This window comes from Populus nigra, chromosome 17 (genome assembly GCF_951802175.1).
Source record: "Populus nigra chromosome 17, ddPopNigr1.1, whole genome shotgun sequence".
Taxonomy (NCBI): domain Eukaryota; kingdom Viridiplantae; phylum Streptophyta; class Magnoliopsida; order Malpighiales; family Salicaceae; genus Populus; species Populus nigra.
In genome coordinates this window covers 12557857-12576877 of record NC_084868.1, presented here as the reverse complement: position 1 = coordinate 12576877, position 19021 = coordinate 12557857, and the positions used below count along the sequence as shown (strand labels likewise).

The following is a 19021-nucleotide window of genomic DNA, read 5'->3' as shown; positions in this document are numbered from 1 at the left end:
CTTGAGTTTTATTGGATTGAATAGTTGTATTTGCCCGTAAATTATTTGACTTGAGATTTAGAAATTGTTAAATGTGTTTGCTGTGATGGGGCACGCAATAAATGGAGTGAATTTATTTTTCATGTCATGAACAACATGTGAATACTGATCGGTTTTTTTAATGAGGTGAAACACGATTTAAATCAGCTATCTCGTGTTACTACTTTGACTGAAGAAGATTCTGGTCACGAGATTAATTATGAGATTTTTAGGAGAGTGGTGTGTGGTGTTTTTTTAAAATATTTTTTTTAAAAAAATATATTGTAATATTTTTTATATACATGAACTTGTCAAAATAATTAGAAAACGTTAAAAAAACATCATTTTAAAGTCTTTTGAAGCCAAAAACAGTAGTAAAAGCCGTGTCAAACACTCTAAAATTAACATGAATGGTATAAATACATCAAAATAATTAGAAAATGTTAAAAAATATTATTTTAAAATCTTTTCAAACTAAAAACATAAGTAAAAACTGTGTCAAACACCCCAAAACTAACACGTGAGTTATCATATCAATTTAAATTGTTATTTTTATTTTTATCAAAACAGCATAGTTTTATTTAAAAAATAGTCTTAGCCCAATCAGATTTGAAATAGGTTTGATCGATTCAATCTTATTTAAAGGTAATTATTTTCGATTTGGTTCGGTTTGGTTTTTATATATATAAAAAAAAGTAATCAAACCAAATTTTTTTTAACAAACCGCAAACGGTTCCGGTTTGACTTGGTTTTTTTCGGTTTGGTTGTTTTCAAAAACAATTAACCAGACCGAATTTTTTTTAACAAACTGAAACCAGTTCAAACCGGCTGGTTCCAGTTTGGCTCAGTCTTTTTTCGATTTGGTTTGGATTTGATTTTTTCATATTCAGACTTACAAAACTGAAACCGAACCGAACTGATTGGTTTTATAAAAACTATAATTAGTTTAATTATTTTTTTTCACGGTTCGGTTTTTTCAGTTATTTTTTCTATATTTTTTCCTCAACCCTAACCTAATTACAAGTCATTCCATCGAGTCATATATATATATATATATTCGATCAGGATAATGTGGGAAAATGATTTGAATTGAAACTCTACAGGCCATGCTCTAGAGTCTAGACTGGTGATTTATTAGATGAACTCACTTCAAATTTTAATAACCATGAACGAGAGTTTATCATCTAGTATAAAATATTTTTAAAATTTCATGGAGATGTTCAACTCTATTGTATGACTCATGACATAAGATGATATTGACTCGGGATTGTCGGCAATGGATGGCTCCCCTTTTATTAGAACCACCTTAAAATTTTGAAATTTGAATATATTAAAGATACTTCAACTATTCTGCAGTTGTGTGTTTTCTAGTATGATTGTTATTGTATTTTAAAATATTTTTTTAAAAATATATTTACATATAATATTTTTTATATTTTAAAAGTTATTTTTAAAACCAATACAACACATCAAATATTTTGAAAACATAAAAACAGTTTTGAAACCCAAAAATTATAGAAATGTTTTTCTTTTTTCTTGCTAAAAACCCTATCCTATGATTCTCCCTGGACACGGAATGCTCGAGCGCTATCCAAAAGACTGCAGGAAAATTCAAAACAGAAGGTAGTGTCCAAGATGAGGATGTCCAGAAATTCAAACCAAGAAGAAGATACAGACAAAAACTGCGCTGTCCAAAATTCCAAGAAACAGGAATGCGTATATTCAGCCTCCAGGTTTACATCAGCTAGCTGTAATGCTAACAAGAGACAGGAGACTGGCTTCACAGTGGCGTTCTTCTGTTTTTCAAATTCCCTGAATTCGTAGCTTGGAGTTATTCGATATTTTCTTATGAAATATTATTCATTGATTAGATATTTAGAATGTGTTTGGCATCATGGATTGGATTGAATAATACATGTTTTATCCCGTGATTGATGCACGTATCCCTCCACCGAAATAAGATTAAATTGATTTATGTAAAAGTTTATTGTTTTTTTTAATAATCTATTTCAGCGCATATATTTGATTTTTATGATAACTAATCATTCCCGAAAATCTATTTGATCCTCTAATTTTATGGCATGTACAATCTAGTTTATAATTCGTGAGGTTTTTGCAATTAAGCCCTCTAAGGAGATATTATTTTTAATGAAATTGATCAGATTCTAGTATACTAAACGAGTGACAAATAAATAATAAATATTGTAAAATAATAATAATATCGGACAAGCTTGTTTTATTTTATTTTGGAACAACTTTTAACGGAACAATGATGAATCATTGACATGTTCAAAAAGTGCACCGAACATATTATAATTTATTTTGTCATACTTTATATTATCATATCCTAACCAAACACAACCTTATAAATTTTTTTAAAAAAAATATGTTAAAAAACAAGTATTTATAATTTGTTTTTTTAAAATATTTTTTATATGAAAGTATATTGATATAATATTTTTTTATAAAAACAAATTATGTTTTAACAAAAAAATACAGTCCAACCGCGTTGTAAAACAAATTCTAAAGCTTAATATTAACTTGCTTGGTGATAATTGCACTATAATTACCGTCTAATAGTTCACATATTACTCTAAAGCAATGCTAGAAATATCCACAAGTGTTATGTACCTTCGAGATCAACGACTTTGATCTTTGATGGACCTAAGTAGCATATGAAACGTACCTGTTTACTGGAATTGTCGTTATTTGTTATTATTGTGTTCAAGTACACTCACAAGATCACTGTTGCCAGGGGCATAGTTATAGAATCTGGACTAGCACAGCTGATTGATTTTGAATTTAACTGATTTGGGTTGAAAAAAATAAAATAAAAAAGAAAATAAACTTGGTTGAATCTAAACTACTGGCTGACATAAAAACTTATATTTTTATTAATTTATTGGTTTTTTAGAACAATTGACCGGAACAATATTATTTTTATTATTTTTTAAAAATATTGAAGGACCGTCCAAAGTCGAGTCTCTTGAATCGTGACCCAAGCCTTCTTTCGGGTGGGGTTTTACAACCATGACAAGGGGAGCTCAACTTTTAATATCTACTAGCCATGTGACCCACGCTCCATCGCTTGTCAAATATTTTTACTTTTCATAAAAAAATAAATAAATGCAAGTTTTTTCAATGTATTTTTGCAATTCAAAAAATTTAACAAATCAAAAAGTTTATGTGCACATGTAATCAAATAAACTAAGAATTACATGCGCTAATAAATAATCATTAATGGCACCTAAAAACAAAACTTGAAAAACTGAAAAATATATGTAGATCAAAATATTTAATCTCGAAAAAACATGATATTAAATTGATTAAATAAAATAAATAAATAAAACATGTAAAGCCACGCATATTAAAAATATCATATGAAAATAGATATTTTTTTTATTTTAAAAAACATAGTTTATCTATATAAAAGATAAAAACAAAACCATTGATGAATCAGAAAAACTTCTTCGAAAATTATATGCATGACCAAAAAATCAATATTATTTAAAATCAACTTTTAAAACAAAATAAAATAGAGAAGGGGATTAATGTAGATATAATTAAGTCTTTAAAAAAACATTAATTAAAATTTAAAAGAAATTGAGAAAAAAAAGGTCAGACGTTGCCGGGTTTAGGAAGACAGGCCAGCCCGTTTGACCCATTTTAACCAGGGCCCACAAGATGGCCCACCGGGACAGACCCACATGACCAGACCTCTTTTTTAATCTACACTTGGGGTGGATGACACGCCTTTTTTTTTTTTAAAAAAAAAGACGATGTGTCACCTATTTTGTCCAGATTTTAACTATTATGGTAGCCAAAAAATCAAGCCCTTTGTTCTTTTAACCTGAAAACCTTTTTTTTAACTTGTTTTTCCACCCAAAACACATATAGAACACATTAGAAATCATAACAAACTTATCGATGGCTTCAAAAAATCACCAAAAAACTCAAACTCAGCCCGAAACCAAAATCAACTTGAGCTTATATTTATTTTTTATCAAAATTTTAAGGTAGGAAAACATCTAATATGAACTTTCCTCATCAAATGGAAGAATTTGACACAAAATCCCTTATTTTAGTGCCCTAAATCGGTGTCAACGATAAATTTTCTTTTTTATCACTGAAATCCGGCTACCCTTCTATGTCTTATCTCTCAACCAGGTATAAAAAAATAAAAATAAATAAAAATTTGTAACAAAATAGAGTTAGAATAATTTCGAGGGATCAAAATTATATAATTTATGTGATTGTTTAAGTTGGAGGAGATGTATTTCTTCAAAACTTATGGTACCCTGCCTTTATTTGCCCTTTTTTTCATTTCATCCCCCCTCTTTTAATATATCATTTCATAAAAATTTAAAATTAATTACTTTTAAATAGGACTAAATTGCTAACAAATAAAATTTGAGGACCAAATTTAAAAAAATTACACTGTGACAAAAGCACAATAAAAATCCCAAACATTTTAGAGTATAGTATAATATGTTAATCACGTCACATTAACCTTTTTCAACAAGATCATTAGGAAAAAAAGGATCACTGTACCTGTAATTATCCTTTGTTTTACTCGTAAGCAAATAAAAGTTTTGTAAAGTTTGAAATATCCAGGGAGGGACGTGAGTGATGGGGAAGCTTTCACCGTATTAGAAAGCGAAAGTACGCCCGGCAGCTGGTTACGGTGCCTTCCGATACAGGAATGACTAATGAACCACACGCACCGGTCACGGCGGATAGGTGGGTCTCACCGCCCCCACACGCACACCCGTGATCGACGTGTATTTTGTGTGGCTCGTCGTTTTGTTGTGTCCTCCCTTGTGCTTTTAGACTTTTTTGAGCCAACGGACAACCCAATACGAACACATTGACTTCATTTTATCAATGATATTTTGACCATTGGATTTGAAACGAGAATTAATCTCAGCCATAAAAAAAAAGTAATTGTGGGTGCGGTTGAATTTAGCTTGTGTGGATTCATCAAATTTTTTCCATCCATAATTTAGATTTTAAAAAAAAACCAAAGACTATCTTATTTATATTTATGTATGAATATATACAAAGAGAGTGTGCGTTGATGAGTGGCTGGATTCAGCCATAGTTTAATAAACTATTTATAAAATCGAAAATCTCTTTTATTTAATATCTTTGAATATGTGTTTTGTAATGTGGATTTGATTGTTTGAATATGTGTTTAAATAAATTAAATTAAATTAAATTATTAATTATAAGCACTCAATGCTTATTTCATGATATTTTATTTAATTTATTTTCCGAATTGTTACCCCAACAATGAGTGTAGCCTATTTAAAATTCACGACGACATTTGAATTATCTTGGTAAATTTTTTTAGTGGTGGAGTGATGTGCATGATAGAGCGACAACAAGTCTTTGATGAATTTCTATTTATTTTTATCGCGAGTATGATACTGACAATTTATTTTTCTAGTTAATCATTATTAAATTTTTTTATTCAATTTATTTAACATTGATGGTTTTTTTAATCATATTATTATATTAAGCAAGCTTATTAAATATAGCTTATTAAGCAAGCCTTTTTTTAAGTAGTGATTTCACTTCCATCTTCCCTTTCATCAACCTCTATAATTGTGTCCTTGAATTTCGCAAGGGAGTACATGTGGAGTCCCGATCCCTAAGACCTCACAAGCTTGTACTCTAAGACGTAGAGCTCCCATTTCGGTGTAAATTACGATTTCATTTTCATGTGAATGGTACCGACTACCGATGCCGTAGCAATACCTAACATCTTTTCATGCGATGTGATTCTTGTGATTTTCTTTATTCACTTTATACGTCAAGATAAGTAAATACATGAGGGTAATTTGAGAAGAATTGAAGTACCATTGGACCTTTTTCGCTAGGTAGTTTCATGGCCGTCGAATTTTTTTCTTCAAAAAACAAAAATTTAAATAGAGAAAAAAATCATATTAAAAAATTAACACGGGTAAAGTATTGGGTTACAGGGGCTAACCCAATACTTGAAACACATCAAAATTAGCACGAGTGAAGTTCAGGGGTTAACTCATATTGGAAAATTAATGTGGGTGAAGTATTGGGTTATAGGGGTTGGCTCTGTTTGAAATTGTAGTTATGGTTTAAAATGCTTTTCGTTTAAAAACACATCAAAATGATATATTTTTTTATTTTTTTAAAATTATTTTTGAAATTAGTACACCAAAACGATTCGATAATATAAAAAAATTGATTTTTTTACAAACGCTGTATAAATGTTTTTATTAAAATTATGATTTTCATTTTTTTCTTTTCTTATTAGTGTTGATCTTGTCAAGTTTGGATGAGGTTTAGTCAAATTAATTAGCTATTGAAAATGTGATTGAATTAACCAAATATCTTGATTAATGCAATTAAGAAATCAATTGAAGTATGATATTAAATTTTAAAATTCAATCATATGCGAGAGATAGAATCTTGCCCAACAAACATGGGCCCATCTAAGATCCCATGAGTTGAATGGAAGTTGAGCAAAGAGTATTGTTATTGTCATGAAAAAACAAAATCCTGACCGACAAGCGGTCAAGTTAGATTGTTTTGATGTTTCAGCAGCTATGTGTTGAGTGTTACTGTGGCGGAGACAACGAGCTTCCTACAAATGCCAAACAATAGACGATGACGAGATAAATAGAGTTGTTGACGTGGAATGACGTTTTGCTTCGTGATTGTTCAATGGTCCTATGCTGTGGTTCGTGTGATCGGAATACATAATAATTGTTTTTCAAATATTTTTTATTTAAAAATATATTAAAATAATATTTTTAATGTTTTAAAATTATTTTTGGTATTAAAACATCAAAATAATATGAAAATACTAAAAAAATAAAAAATATTTTTAAAACCTTAAAATAAACAAATCTTAGTGACACAGTACTCAACAATTAAAAAAAATAGTCTTTAAAATTATAATTGCTATTATATATATTTAAAAAATAATCTTGTTAAGACTCCTTTAGATTTTACAAAGTTACAAGTTTATCCTCTGGTCACTTGATTTTTTCTTATTCAAATACATATGTATTGTGCTTTTTAAAATATTTTTTTACTTGAAAATATATTAAAATATTTTTTTATTTTATTTTACACATAAACATATCAAAATTATCAGAAAATAATAATAAAAACATTAATTTAGCATTTTTTTAAGTTAAAAACACTCTTGAAAAACACTAAAACAAAGCACCCCAAACACACTAAGGAATGTTTGAAATTATGGTGAACAATGCTTTTTAGAATTGGTTTTTACTTGAATTTTTTTTTCACCGTTAACATTAACACATTAAAATTATAAAAAATATTAAAAAAATAATTTAATATATTTTTAAACTATAAATATTTTTGGAAAGTTCCTACAGCGGGTTTAATAACTTAGTGTTACGGCTAGGCTCTCTAGTTTCTTTCCATAGCCGAACCCGCCTTCATAGCGCAGCCTAAAAGCCCAATACCAAATCGGCGAACAGACCCAAAAAAAGAAGCAAAAGAGCCCAATAATATCACTATAAAAAGCAAGCAACAGACATAGCTCTACTTTCTCTCCCACTTCTAATTTCTCTCTTCAATCTTCACTTCTTCACCATCGTCAAAAGAAATCCAAACACTAGACACACTCTCACTCTCAAATCTCTCAATTTTTTCTTATCTCTCTTCGTGATTTTTTTTGGTTTTTAATTTTCGATTTCACTTCAATAACTAATCAATCAGTATGGGCAAAAACGTGGTTTCTGATGAAGGTAAGGAAAATCGCTAGCTCCTAAAAACCCTAAGCCGGCCGTAGTTTAGTTTTGTAATTTGCTAACGCATTTGCTGTTTTTGGTTTTGGTTTGGTGTGTTTTTGCAGATGAGGTGGAGTTCGAAGACGAAGAGAGAGAGCCTGTTGATGGAGATAGAATTGACCGCCGCCACCACGACGACGACGACGAAGAGGATGGTTTGCACTTGCTTAACTTTTATGAGTTTTTTTCTTGGAGTTTTTCAGGTTTAATTCGAGCGGGTTTTTGTTAAGTTTTGGGTTACTGGGTTTTGGTTTTTGTTTCTAGGGCTCTTTGCATGAGCTGTTTATGATGTTTATTTTGAGGGAAATTATTTTTTTGGGGAAAAATGGGTTTTTTGTTTTTGTTGGAAGGGAAGTGCTGAATTGTGTTTAGGAATGCGTGAGTTAGTTTTGTGGTTTTTGCGCAGAAGAAGGGCAGGATGAATATGAGAAGGATGATTTTATAGTGGATGATGTTGAGGAAGAAGAGGAGGCGGATGAAGAAGAGGAGAGGGCAGATAGTGATGAAGAGAGGCTCAAGAAGAAGAAGAAAAAGAAGAAAAGGTCTGTTTCTCTTTACTTTCATTGCGTTTCTGTAGTTTTTCTATGGTATATAGTTTTTTTCTTTATATGATAAAATGATAGGAATTTTTATGACTGAGTGATGGACACTGGATTACGGGTTGTTTTATTGGCAATTGTGGTTTAAAAAAATGGGGCTATTGGTGTTAATGATGCTTGTTTCAATGCCCTCAGAGAAGCTGAGGATGTCCTTGATGAAGATGATTACGAGCTCCTGCGGGACAACAATGTGTACCATCATCGGCCAAAGGTTGTGAGCTTTGTAATGTTTCTCGTCGATAATATTGCAGGTCAATTCTTGCACTGTTTGTATAGATGAATAGTTTGGCTTATTATTATGAGAGCTTTGCTTAAAAATTATGTCAGGATAGCAAAAAATTCAAGCGTTTGAAGAAAGCTCAGAGGGATTCAGATGAGGACCTTTCTGATGACGAGTTTGATGGAAGCGGTAAAGGTGGGCGAACTGCTGAGGAGAAACTGAAGCGCAGCTTATTTGGTGATGATGAAGGCATGTGCATCCTGCTCCTGTTTTTCCAATTATGGTATTTTGTATACTGAGTGCTTGACATAGTAATCATGTCTTGCATTACCACAGGTGTTCCACTTGAGGATATGCCTGAAGAGGAGGAGCAAGAAGAAGTGGAAGAGGATGCAGACATTGGTGATGAGGACGAGATGGCTGATTTTATTGTGGATGAAGATGACGAGGATGGAACTTTAGTGAGGTATGGCTTCCATTACCCATGCAATTCGTGTGGTTTATGTTACCTTATAAGTGTCTTTTAATTATTTTGCTCATCATGTAGACGCAAGAAGCTAAAGAAAAAGAAATCTCGGCAGGCATCTGGAGCTTCATCTTCTGCTTTGCAAGAAGCTCAAGAAATATTTGGTGATGTTGATGAACTCATACAGATGCGCAAGCAAGGTTTAGAATCTAGTGAATGGAGAGAAAGGAGACTGGAAGATGAATTTGAACCAACTGTTCTATTTGAAAAATACATGACTGAGAAAGATGATCAGATTCGGATGATTGATATTCCAGAAAGAATGCAGGTTTTTTGACGTGTCTATTTTTGAGAAATTACTACTGTTTTGATTTCTCTCAGTTATCTTCATGCTGGCATCCGTTCTTCGCTCTTTTTATATTTATAGGTATCCGAGGAAAGCACTGGTCCTCCTCCATTGGATGATTTCAGCATACTGGAGGAGAGCAACTGGTTATATAGTCAGATTGCAAGCGGAACAGTACCTTTGTTTGCGAAGAATGGACTGTTTATAAACAAGGATGATGTTACCCGATTTTTGGAATTACATCACATTCAGAAGTTAGATGTTAGTATATATATATACATATATATGTATATATATTTTTAATTTTCACATGTTAGTTTTTGTTGTTTTGATCCAATTTCACCTTTGTTTATTGATGTTCCATTCTTGATTTTAGATACCCTTCATTGCTATGTATCGGAAAGAGGAATGTTTAAGCCTGTTGAAAGATCCCGATCAACATGAAGACAATGAAAATTATGATGACACTGATAAAACTCCCACATTCAAGTGGCACAAGGTAAGTAACTTATCATGGGATTGACACCTTTGTTTAGCTCCAGAGTGAAGCTCACACATCAGGAGACGTAATAAAATTTTTAGGTTCTAAACATGCACACGGTTCCTTTTAGGTTCTTTGGGCCATCCAGGACTTGGACAGGAAGTGGCTACTTCTTCAGAAACGAAAGAGTGCCCTCAATTCATATTACAATAAGCGCTTTGAAGAAGAATCTCGACGGATATATGATGAAACGAGACTTAATTTAAATCAGCAGCTGTTTGAGTCAATTATTAAATCACTGAAGACTGCTGAATCAGAAAGAGAGGTTGATGATGTCGATGCAAAATTTAACCTGCATTTTCCACCAGGTGAGGTTGGGGCTGATGAAGGACAGTACAAGAGGCCCATGCGGAGATCACAATACAGTATCTGTAGTAAGGCTGGCCTATGGGAAGTTGCAAGCAAATTTGGTTACAGTGCCGAGCAACTGGGAATGCAGTTATCTTTATTAAAGATGGTGAGTTTGCATAGGCTAGTGATTGTTGATGTTTTTATGGAAGCATAACCTTTTTGTTTCATTTGATTTCAGGAGGACGAGTTGCAGGATGCCAAGGAAACACCAGAGGAGATGGCTTCGAATTTTACATGTGCAATGTTCGAAAGTCCCCAAACAGTTCTTAAAGGGGCTAGGCACATGGTATGAATCGATGCTCTTATTTTCCACATCTACAACTACAAAATGTTCTGCTGAATTATGCTTTATGAGGTCAAGTTTGAACATCCTTCAACCATTTTTTTGTGTATTCTTTCAGGCTGCAGTTGAGATAAGTTGTGAGCCCTGTGTCAGGAGATATGTCCGTTTCATTTTTATGGACAATGCTGTTGTGTCTACAAGTCCAACGGCAGATGGGAATGCTGCTATTGATTCCTTCCATCAGTTTGCGGGTGTCAAGTGGTTGCGTGAAAAGCCAATCAAGATGTTTGAGGATGCACAATGGCTCCTTATCCAAAAGGCTGAAGAGGAGAAACTTCTTAAAGTCACTGTTAAGCTTCCACAAAAAGTTATGGATCAATTGATTGAAGACTGTAATGGTCGCTACTTGAGTGTTGGTGTCAGTAAATATGCTCAACTGTGGAATGAGCAAAGGAGTTTGATACTGAAGGATGCACTCTTTGGTTTTTTGTTACCTTCAATGGAGAAAGAGGCTAGATCCTTGTTGACTAGCAGAGCTAAAAACTGGTTGCTTTATGAATATGGGAAGGTTCTGTGGAATAAAGTCTCTGTGGGACCATATCAACGGAAAGAAAGTGATGTTTCCATGGACGATGAAGCTGCACCTAGGGTGATGGCCTGCTGTTGGGGTCCTGGAAAACCAGCAACTACTTTTGTGATGTTAGATTCATCTGGGGAGGTTTTAGATGTGCTTTACACTGGGTCTCTTACATTAAGATCTCAAAATGTTAATGATCAGCAACGCAAGAAAAATGATCAGCAACGTGTTCTGAAATTTATGACAGACCACCAACCTCACGTGGTGGTTCTAGGAGCTGCACACTTGTCTTGTACTAAACTGAAAGATGATATTTATGAGGTAAACAATAATGAACTTGTCCTCGAGTCTTGGTATTTTTTGCGAATAAATCATGTCTCAGATGCTGTGATTTTGTTATGTGTGTGCTGGACTGATTCATGCCATTGTTATATTATTATGTAAAGTAGTTGAGATGCTGTCTATATGAACAAAATTTCCTGCTACCAGGGCAGTAAGAATTTCCCTGCTTCCAACATAGTGGATGCAGATGCTACCAGGTTTTAGGCAGCTTTAATTGTTTAAGGAACACTTAGTTGTTAAACTTTTATTTGACACTGTTAGAAGCTTTTATTTTGCTCCCAGACTTGTGAAATCTCTCCAAAGTATCTACTAATTAACACAGTGATCTACCTCAAAGTGTATGGCCATGAATGCGCCATATACCAATGCATTTGATCATCTGGGCCTTCTATGAGAAACCACACAGAAGTTTATCACAAGTTCACATCGTTTTGATTGAGACATGAGGCTTTTCAGATATTTCTCTTCACTATTTTTATCAAATGGTTTTCTCGATAGATCTAGATAAGGGATAACCACTTATAAGGCACCGTTTGGGAGTGAGTTTCAGCATGCTTTTCTTCAAAATTTGAATTTTTTTTTGCTTCAGATTATTTTTTTTAGTGTTTTTGTATCGTTTTGATGTGATGTCCAAAATAAATTTTAAAAAATATAAGAACATTATTTTGATGTTTTTCCAAGCAAAAAGCATTTTAAAAAGCAACCATTACCACACTCCCAAACACCCTCTAAAAATTCTCTTTTCTAAGCCTTGGAGTTGGAGCTAACATCTGTACAACTATGTTATGAAAAGCAAAGTATGTGAAGTTGTGAACCATAACAATTAACAAAGAACTTATTTTTCTTTCGAATGAAAGAAGACACATATGATGTTATCATTTCCCTAGGTTTGGATTTATGGAAATTTTGTGGAATTAATATTGTAGCTCAATTTGGATGAGTGTCTGCAACCTGTTTGAAAATAAGCTGCTTAGCAGAAAATGATAACGAGATCACTACGTATTGTTAAAAGCAGTAGAAAAATGTTTAATCTATTAATTTTTTTTTTAAAAAGGCTGCAGGAAACCTCTTTCCCTCTTGTTTTATTGCTGAAACTCTACTGTTACTGGTCTATTTTTTCCCATTTGTCATACTTGGCCAATTTATTTGAGTTTGATGAGAGTAGAATTATAGGTCCTTTTAGGGCACTGTAACAGATTACTTTAGAGATGTTTCTCTGGCAAATATGCTTAGAAGCAGGAGAAACTGTTGTACTGGTTTTAGTTTCTTTGTTCAAGAAGAAGGATCTCTCATTACCCCTCTTTCTCGCTATTCATCTTTCTCACCTCACTTTTTACTGTTGACATTTTCAAAGCTTCATTGCAGCTCAACTCAACATTGATTCTGCTATGCTCTGTCTTTAACTTGTTTTTGTGAGGAGTTCCTTTTTGCTTGAGTGTGTGCGGTTGTCATTTATAGTATTTATGTGATTCTCTTTAGTTCATTCTATCTGGTGCTTATTTTATTTCATTCCACCTTTATCAGATTATCTTTAAAATGGTTGAGGAAAATCCTAGAGATGTTGGACATGAGATGGATGAACTGAGCGTTGTGTATGGGGACGAATCTCTCCCTCGTTTATATGAAAATTCTCGGATTTCTTCTGATCAACTTCCTGGGCAGTCAGGTATGATATATTGTCTTGCTGCTGTTCGTAATCTTAAAAGTCCATTATTCATGCAGATAACCCTGTCTTCTCCTATGTTCTCAGGCATTGTTAAACGGGCTGTTGCTCTTGGCCGTTGTCTGCAAAATCCTTTGGCTATGGTTGCAACACTATGTGGTCCAGCCAGGGAGATTTTATCTTGGAAACTAAACCCTTTGGAGAACTTTCTTACCCCTGATGAGAAATACCTGGTGATTGAACAAGTTATGGTAGATGCCACAAACCAGGTGGGCCTTGACATTAATTTGGCCACAAGCCATGAATGGTTATTCGCTCCTTTGCAGTTCATTTCTGGGCTTGGACCTAGAAAGGCAGCATCTTTACAGAGGTCTCTGGTAAGAACTGGAGCGATTTTCACTCGCAAGGACTTTGTTACAGCTCACGGTCTTGGTAAAAAGGTGTTTGTCAATGCAGTTGGTTTTTTGCGTGTCCGGAGGAGTGGCCTTGCTGCTAGCAGCAGCCAGTTCATTGATGTGTTAGATGATACGAGGATACATCCAGAATCCTATGGTCTCGCACAGGAGTTGGCAAAAGTTGTTTATGAAAAGGACAGTGGTGATGCAAACGACGATGACGATGCATTAGAGATGGCAATAGAATATGTTAGAGAGCGGCCTAATTTATTGAAAACATTTGCTTTTGATTTGTATTTTAAAGACAATAAGCGGGACAACAAGAAGGAGACGTTCAAAGATATAAAAATGGAACTGATACAAGGTTTCCAGGACTGGCGTAAACAGTATAAAGAACCAACCCAGGATGAGGAATTTTATATGATTTCAGGTGAAACTGAGGATACCCTTGCTGAAGGGAGAGTTGTACAAGCCACGGTTCGCAGGGTGGTTGGTGGAAAGGCAATATGTGCACTGGAAACTGGTCTGACTGGGATTCTTACGAAGGAGGACTATGCTGATGATTGGAGGGATATACCTGAGTTGTCTGACAAGCTGCGCGAAGATGATATACTGACTTGCAAGATCAAATCAATTCAAAAGAATAGATATCAAGTGTTCTTGGTTTGCAAAGACAGTGAGATGAGAAGTAACCGATATCGGCAGGTACAAAACCTTGATCTCTATTTTCATGAAGACCAAAGCAGTACGAGGAGTGAGCAGGAGAAGGTTCGCAAAGAGAGGGAGCTTGCAAAGAAACATTTTAAGCCTAGGATGATTGTTCATCCACGCTTCCAGAATATAACTGCGGATGAAGCCATGGAGGTACCTTCTTGATGCCTTATAATTGTATACTATTGGTCACATGTTTAATAGATCAAATCGGATTGTGAAAACTATCTTCCCATATGGTTCAATTGGAATTCTTAAAAAGAAATTTTGCATTATTTTCATTTCTGCCTTGTTGCTTGATTCCTCTTCATCTGTATTCACATGACCTGGGGCTGGATTCTACCTATATTTTGCTTTGGATTAGCATTATACTCTGAAAATCTTCATCAAAATTGGTTTGTTTCTCTTTTTCACAATTGTTTGTTAAATCTAAATTTAGTGTTTCTTTAATAATTTTTTTCTTGCAGTTCTTATCCGACAAGGATCCCGGAGAAAGTATTATTCGTCCTAGTTCTCGTGGACCTTCGTATTTAACTTTAACTCTTAAAGTTTATGATGGAGTTTATGCTCACAAAGACATAGTCGAAGGGGGGAAGGAACACAAAGATATCACAAGTTTACTTCGTATTGGGAAGACATTGAAAATAGGAGAGGATTCTTTTGAGGATTTGGATGAGGTTGGTTTCTTTTATTTCAGCTTTTCAGTTCAAAGGCTTCTCTTGTAATTTGTGTAATTATTACAGGAGTTGGAAAAAAAGAACACGTGTTATGGTTGCTCTTGCATATTCCATTGCGATGAATAAACACTTGTTCTCTTGTCCCTCATTTCTTGATATTGCTAGATCAGTGTTGACTTTGTTTTGGGTGTAGGTAATGGACCGCTATGTTGATCCCTTGGTGGGCCATCTAAAGTCAATGCTAAATTATCGCAAGTTCAGAAGTGGCACTAAAGCAGAAGTTGATGAGCTCCTAAGGATTGAGAAATCACAACAGCCTACTAGGATAGTTTATTCGTTTGGCATTTCTCATGAACACCCAGGGACTTTCATTCTCACTTATATAAGGAGTACAAATCCACATCACGAGTATGTTGGTCTATATCCTAAGGGATTCAAGTTTCGAAAGCGCATGTTTGAGGACATTGACCGGCTTGTGGCATATTTTCAAAAGCATATAGATGATCCCTTACATGAATCAGCACCATCAATCAGGTCAGTTGCTGCCATGGTCCCAATGCGAAGCCCTGCAACAAGGGGTTCTTCCTGGGGTGGTTCAACGGATGAAGATGGCTGGAGAGGGCAATCTTTTGACAGAGATCGTTCTTCTGGTCCAGGTTCCAGGACAGGTAAAACATTTTTCAAAAAATGAAGGTGGATATACAATATGTTGATGCAAACCATCTAAGATACCATTGGTTTGCCTGTTCAGTTTGTTGAAGGCTTTGGCTGAACAGTGCTTGCATGAGGTTTTCTTTATTTCTTATATGACCCCTGCTTAGCGACTTAAATACACAAAATTCTAGCATGAAAAACTAACGAATTTTTTAAAACTTTCTGAGTTTGCATTTCTGAGTCTGTTAAATTTTGCTCCTGTTAGTATTTGAATTCTCCAGGATAACCCCAACTTGTGGAGTTACCCTGATCTTGATGAAAATAGTGATCCATATTGGATGCATTGACTAAACCATCTATGCCGCTAAAAACATTTGCTTTTATGATGCTTAAGATTTCTTGGTGTACAGCAGGTCTCCAGGGCTGTTTCGGCAGACTAGAGAAGTGCCTGATCCACTTCAGATCTAGTGGACATATTAGGCTTTCATCTATATTTTGCTTTTGCCTTTGGTTCAAGCTTAGACCAAGATTTTGGTTTTCATCTTATTTTCTCTTATCTGTAAAAATCTTTTATGCTCTCCCATGTTTGATTTTCACAGGTCGAAATGATTATAGAAGTGGTGGTAGTCGAGATGGTCATCAGAATGGGCCCCCAAGACCATTTAGTGGGCGAGGACGTGGTCGTGGATCATATAACAGCACCAGAGGAAATAATAGTGGCAATGAGAGGCAGGATTCTGGTTATGACAAGTCCAGATGGGATTCAGGTACCAAGGATAACGATGAAGGTTGGGGCAGTTTCCCAGGTGCCAAAGTCCAAAACTCTCCTGGCAGGGAAGCCTTTCCTGGTGGCTGGGGAACTGGTGCAAGTGGTGGTGGAAGTGGTGGTGATAATGGTGGTTGGGGCCATGGAAATGGTGGTGACACTGATAGTGGGAATGCTGGCTGGGGTAATACTAGCTTGAAAAGAGATTCAGCACAAGGGGGCTGGGGTGCTGGTGGAAGTGGTGGTGGTGACTCTGGTCATGGAACTGGTGGTGGAGGCACTGACAATGGGAATTCTGGGTGGGGTAATAGCTCTAAAAAAGGTGGGACACAAAGTGGCTGGGGTTCTGGTGGAAGAGGCGGTGGCGGCGATGTGGGTCAAGGAAGTGGTGGAGTCACTGACGATGGGAAATGGGGTACGGCCTCTAAGAGAGATTCTTCACAATCACAAGCCGACAATGGATGGTCAGGAGGTGGTGGTGGTTGGTGAAGCAGCCAAACATGACCTGTAAATTTCCTTCCTCGTAGTGATCAACTGGAAGCTGGTAAATGACTGGAAGTAGTGTAGCAGCGTAGCTCTAGGGATCTGTTGGAAGCTGTAGGAGAACCCGGTACGGTTTTTCCTACAGCATATCATGATTTTCACTTTCTGGCTGGTGGAAGGACCCTTGAATTTTTTTTTTTTGCAATATTATATTGCAACATGTATTCCTCCTATCATGCCTTTCTTGTGAACGTCTTTGATTGGCTCCTTGATGCAAAAGGTAGTTGTTCTGCTCTATTATCGACCATCTATCAAGCTCTGGTGAACGTCCGATTCTAACCCCATCAACTTTCTCGTGCTTGATTGTACACCTTGAGTTGCTTACAATAACCCCCCAGGTCTTTATTGATCTACCATTATCCTGGGTGATGATTTTGCAACATTTCAAGTACAAGGAAAAAGAAAAAGAATGTCTACTTCGTAGTTCGTACTGAATCGGATCCTTGTGGAGTTATTGACGTCTATAAGCTCTCGATCAAACCTGTTGAAAAGAAATGGATACTTCATAGTACATAGCAGGAGAATCTAATTATTAATCTTTAGCCTTCCTTGTAAAAAATGCTGTAGTTCCAAAGAAGTTCAATGCATAGTTATTAATTTTTAAATTTGGATCGCCCCCACCTCATGACCTAACCATTGATCTGGTGACTCGTGGGTTAACCCAGCAACCCAATAATAGAGGTCTTAAATCAAATTAAACTCATCAAATCAAAACAATTGATCTGGTGTCGGCCTGACAATTGATCTGGTGTTGGCCTGACAATTATACTTCAAAGTGCATTAACAGGTTGCGTTTGAGCACTCTCCCTCCAAGTAAAAATCAGAAAGACAAGACAGTTCAAGGTTCCGGTGCACTTGAGCTAAGACCAACTTCAAAACAATATTTCACATGTGCAGCATTCTGTTTCCTTCAATACTCCTATCTTCGGAGCTAAGATTTTCTCCGGCAACATAACCAGCAGCTTTCATTAGATAAGCAACTACTCAACCCCTCCAACAATACGTAAAGATCATTTGATTTTTGGTTATGTCAACAACGACAAAGGGGGGAAATTCAGAGCCGACATCAATCACCCAGGCACATCCAGGGGCCTTGACCTAAATCCCTCATAGAAGTCCTTACTTCTGCCAGCTTCTTCCAACGACAAGCAGCAGCATGCATATTAGCAGTCAACACATAGTAGACTGGATTTTCAGGCTTCATTTCCAACATTTCCCAGCTGCCATTCCCTTATCTCTGTATTACCACGGATCAGGCAGGCTCCTACAAGAGTGCCCCACATAGCAGTGTCTGGCCTGTAAGGCATACTGGTGATTAATTACTTTGCTTTATTTAACAATCCAGCCCTCCGAAAGAGATCAACCATGCAAGAAAAGTGCTCCTCTCCAGGAACTATACCATAGAGAGTTGACATCTTTTCAAACATGTTTCCTTTAGCTACTAGACCAGAACGGCTACAAGCACATAGACCTGCCACCATAGTGACCAGTTATAAATTTACCACTCGGGCACAAAGGGGAAGAATGCTTGCAATAGCCACATAATTTGGTTCAATCCCAGAAAACAGCATCTCCTGGAACTGGAAGGAGGCTTCCTCAGATCGGTCCATGCTAGTATAAGCAGAAAGCATGGAGTTCCAAGTAGTTATACTCTTGGTTTCCATTGATTGAAATAAAATGTCAGCATTTCTTACGTATCAAATCCCTCAAAACAACTAAGAAATGGCAGAAGCATGAATCACTGTTCCTAACTTAGTGGCTTCAATGTGTGAACATGCACCCAAACTAACAATCATTGCCGCTGGATTCAAATAAATGCCACACCTTCTCATCTGAGAAAGCAACTCAACTGCTCCTTAAGAATTTCCTGTTTGTACGCACGCTCCTGCTATAGTGTGCGTACAGACAGGAAATGTTAAAAGGGGCACTTGAGTTGGAAGATAAGTGAGATTATCGGGTCTAACCCCTTTATGTACCATTTCTCTATCTGCTGAAAGATCCTCTCCATAGAGATAAGAAGCAAGTTCCAAGGCAAAGGGTTCAAAATATTTGAATTCACAGTGA

General features: G+C 35.5%; 1 protein-coding gene across 1 annotated transcript; it reads left to right on the top strand.

Moving 5' to 3' along the window:
• The first annotated feature begins 7578 nt into the window (after positions 1–7578).
• Positions 7579–17194, top strand: LOC133677284 (transcription elongation factor SPT6 homolog). The gene is made up of 17 exons (XM_062099221.1): positions 7579–7781; positions 7889–7978; positions 8230–8365; positions 8558–8633; positions 8750–8891; positions 8979–9108; positions 9190–9436; positions 9536–9715; positions 9831–9953; positions 10066–10452; positions 10525–10632; positions 10748–11527; positions 13073–13214; positions 13299–14470; positions 14785–14994; positions 15188–15662; positions 16248–17194. Exons 1-17 carry the CDS (start codon positions 7754–7756, stop codon positions 16901–16903), a joined length of 5082 nt encoding a protein of 1693 aa, XP_061955205.1. The 5' UTR covers positions 7579–7753; the 3' UTR covers positions 16904–17194.
• The last annotated feature ends 1827 nt before the right edge of the window (positions 17195–19021 follow it).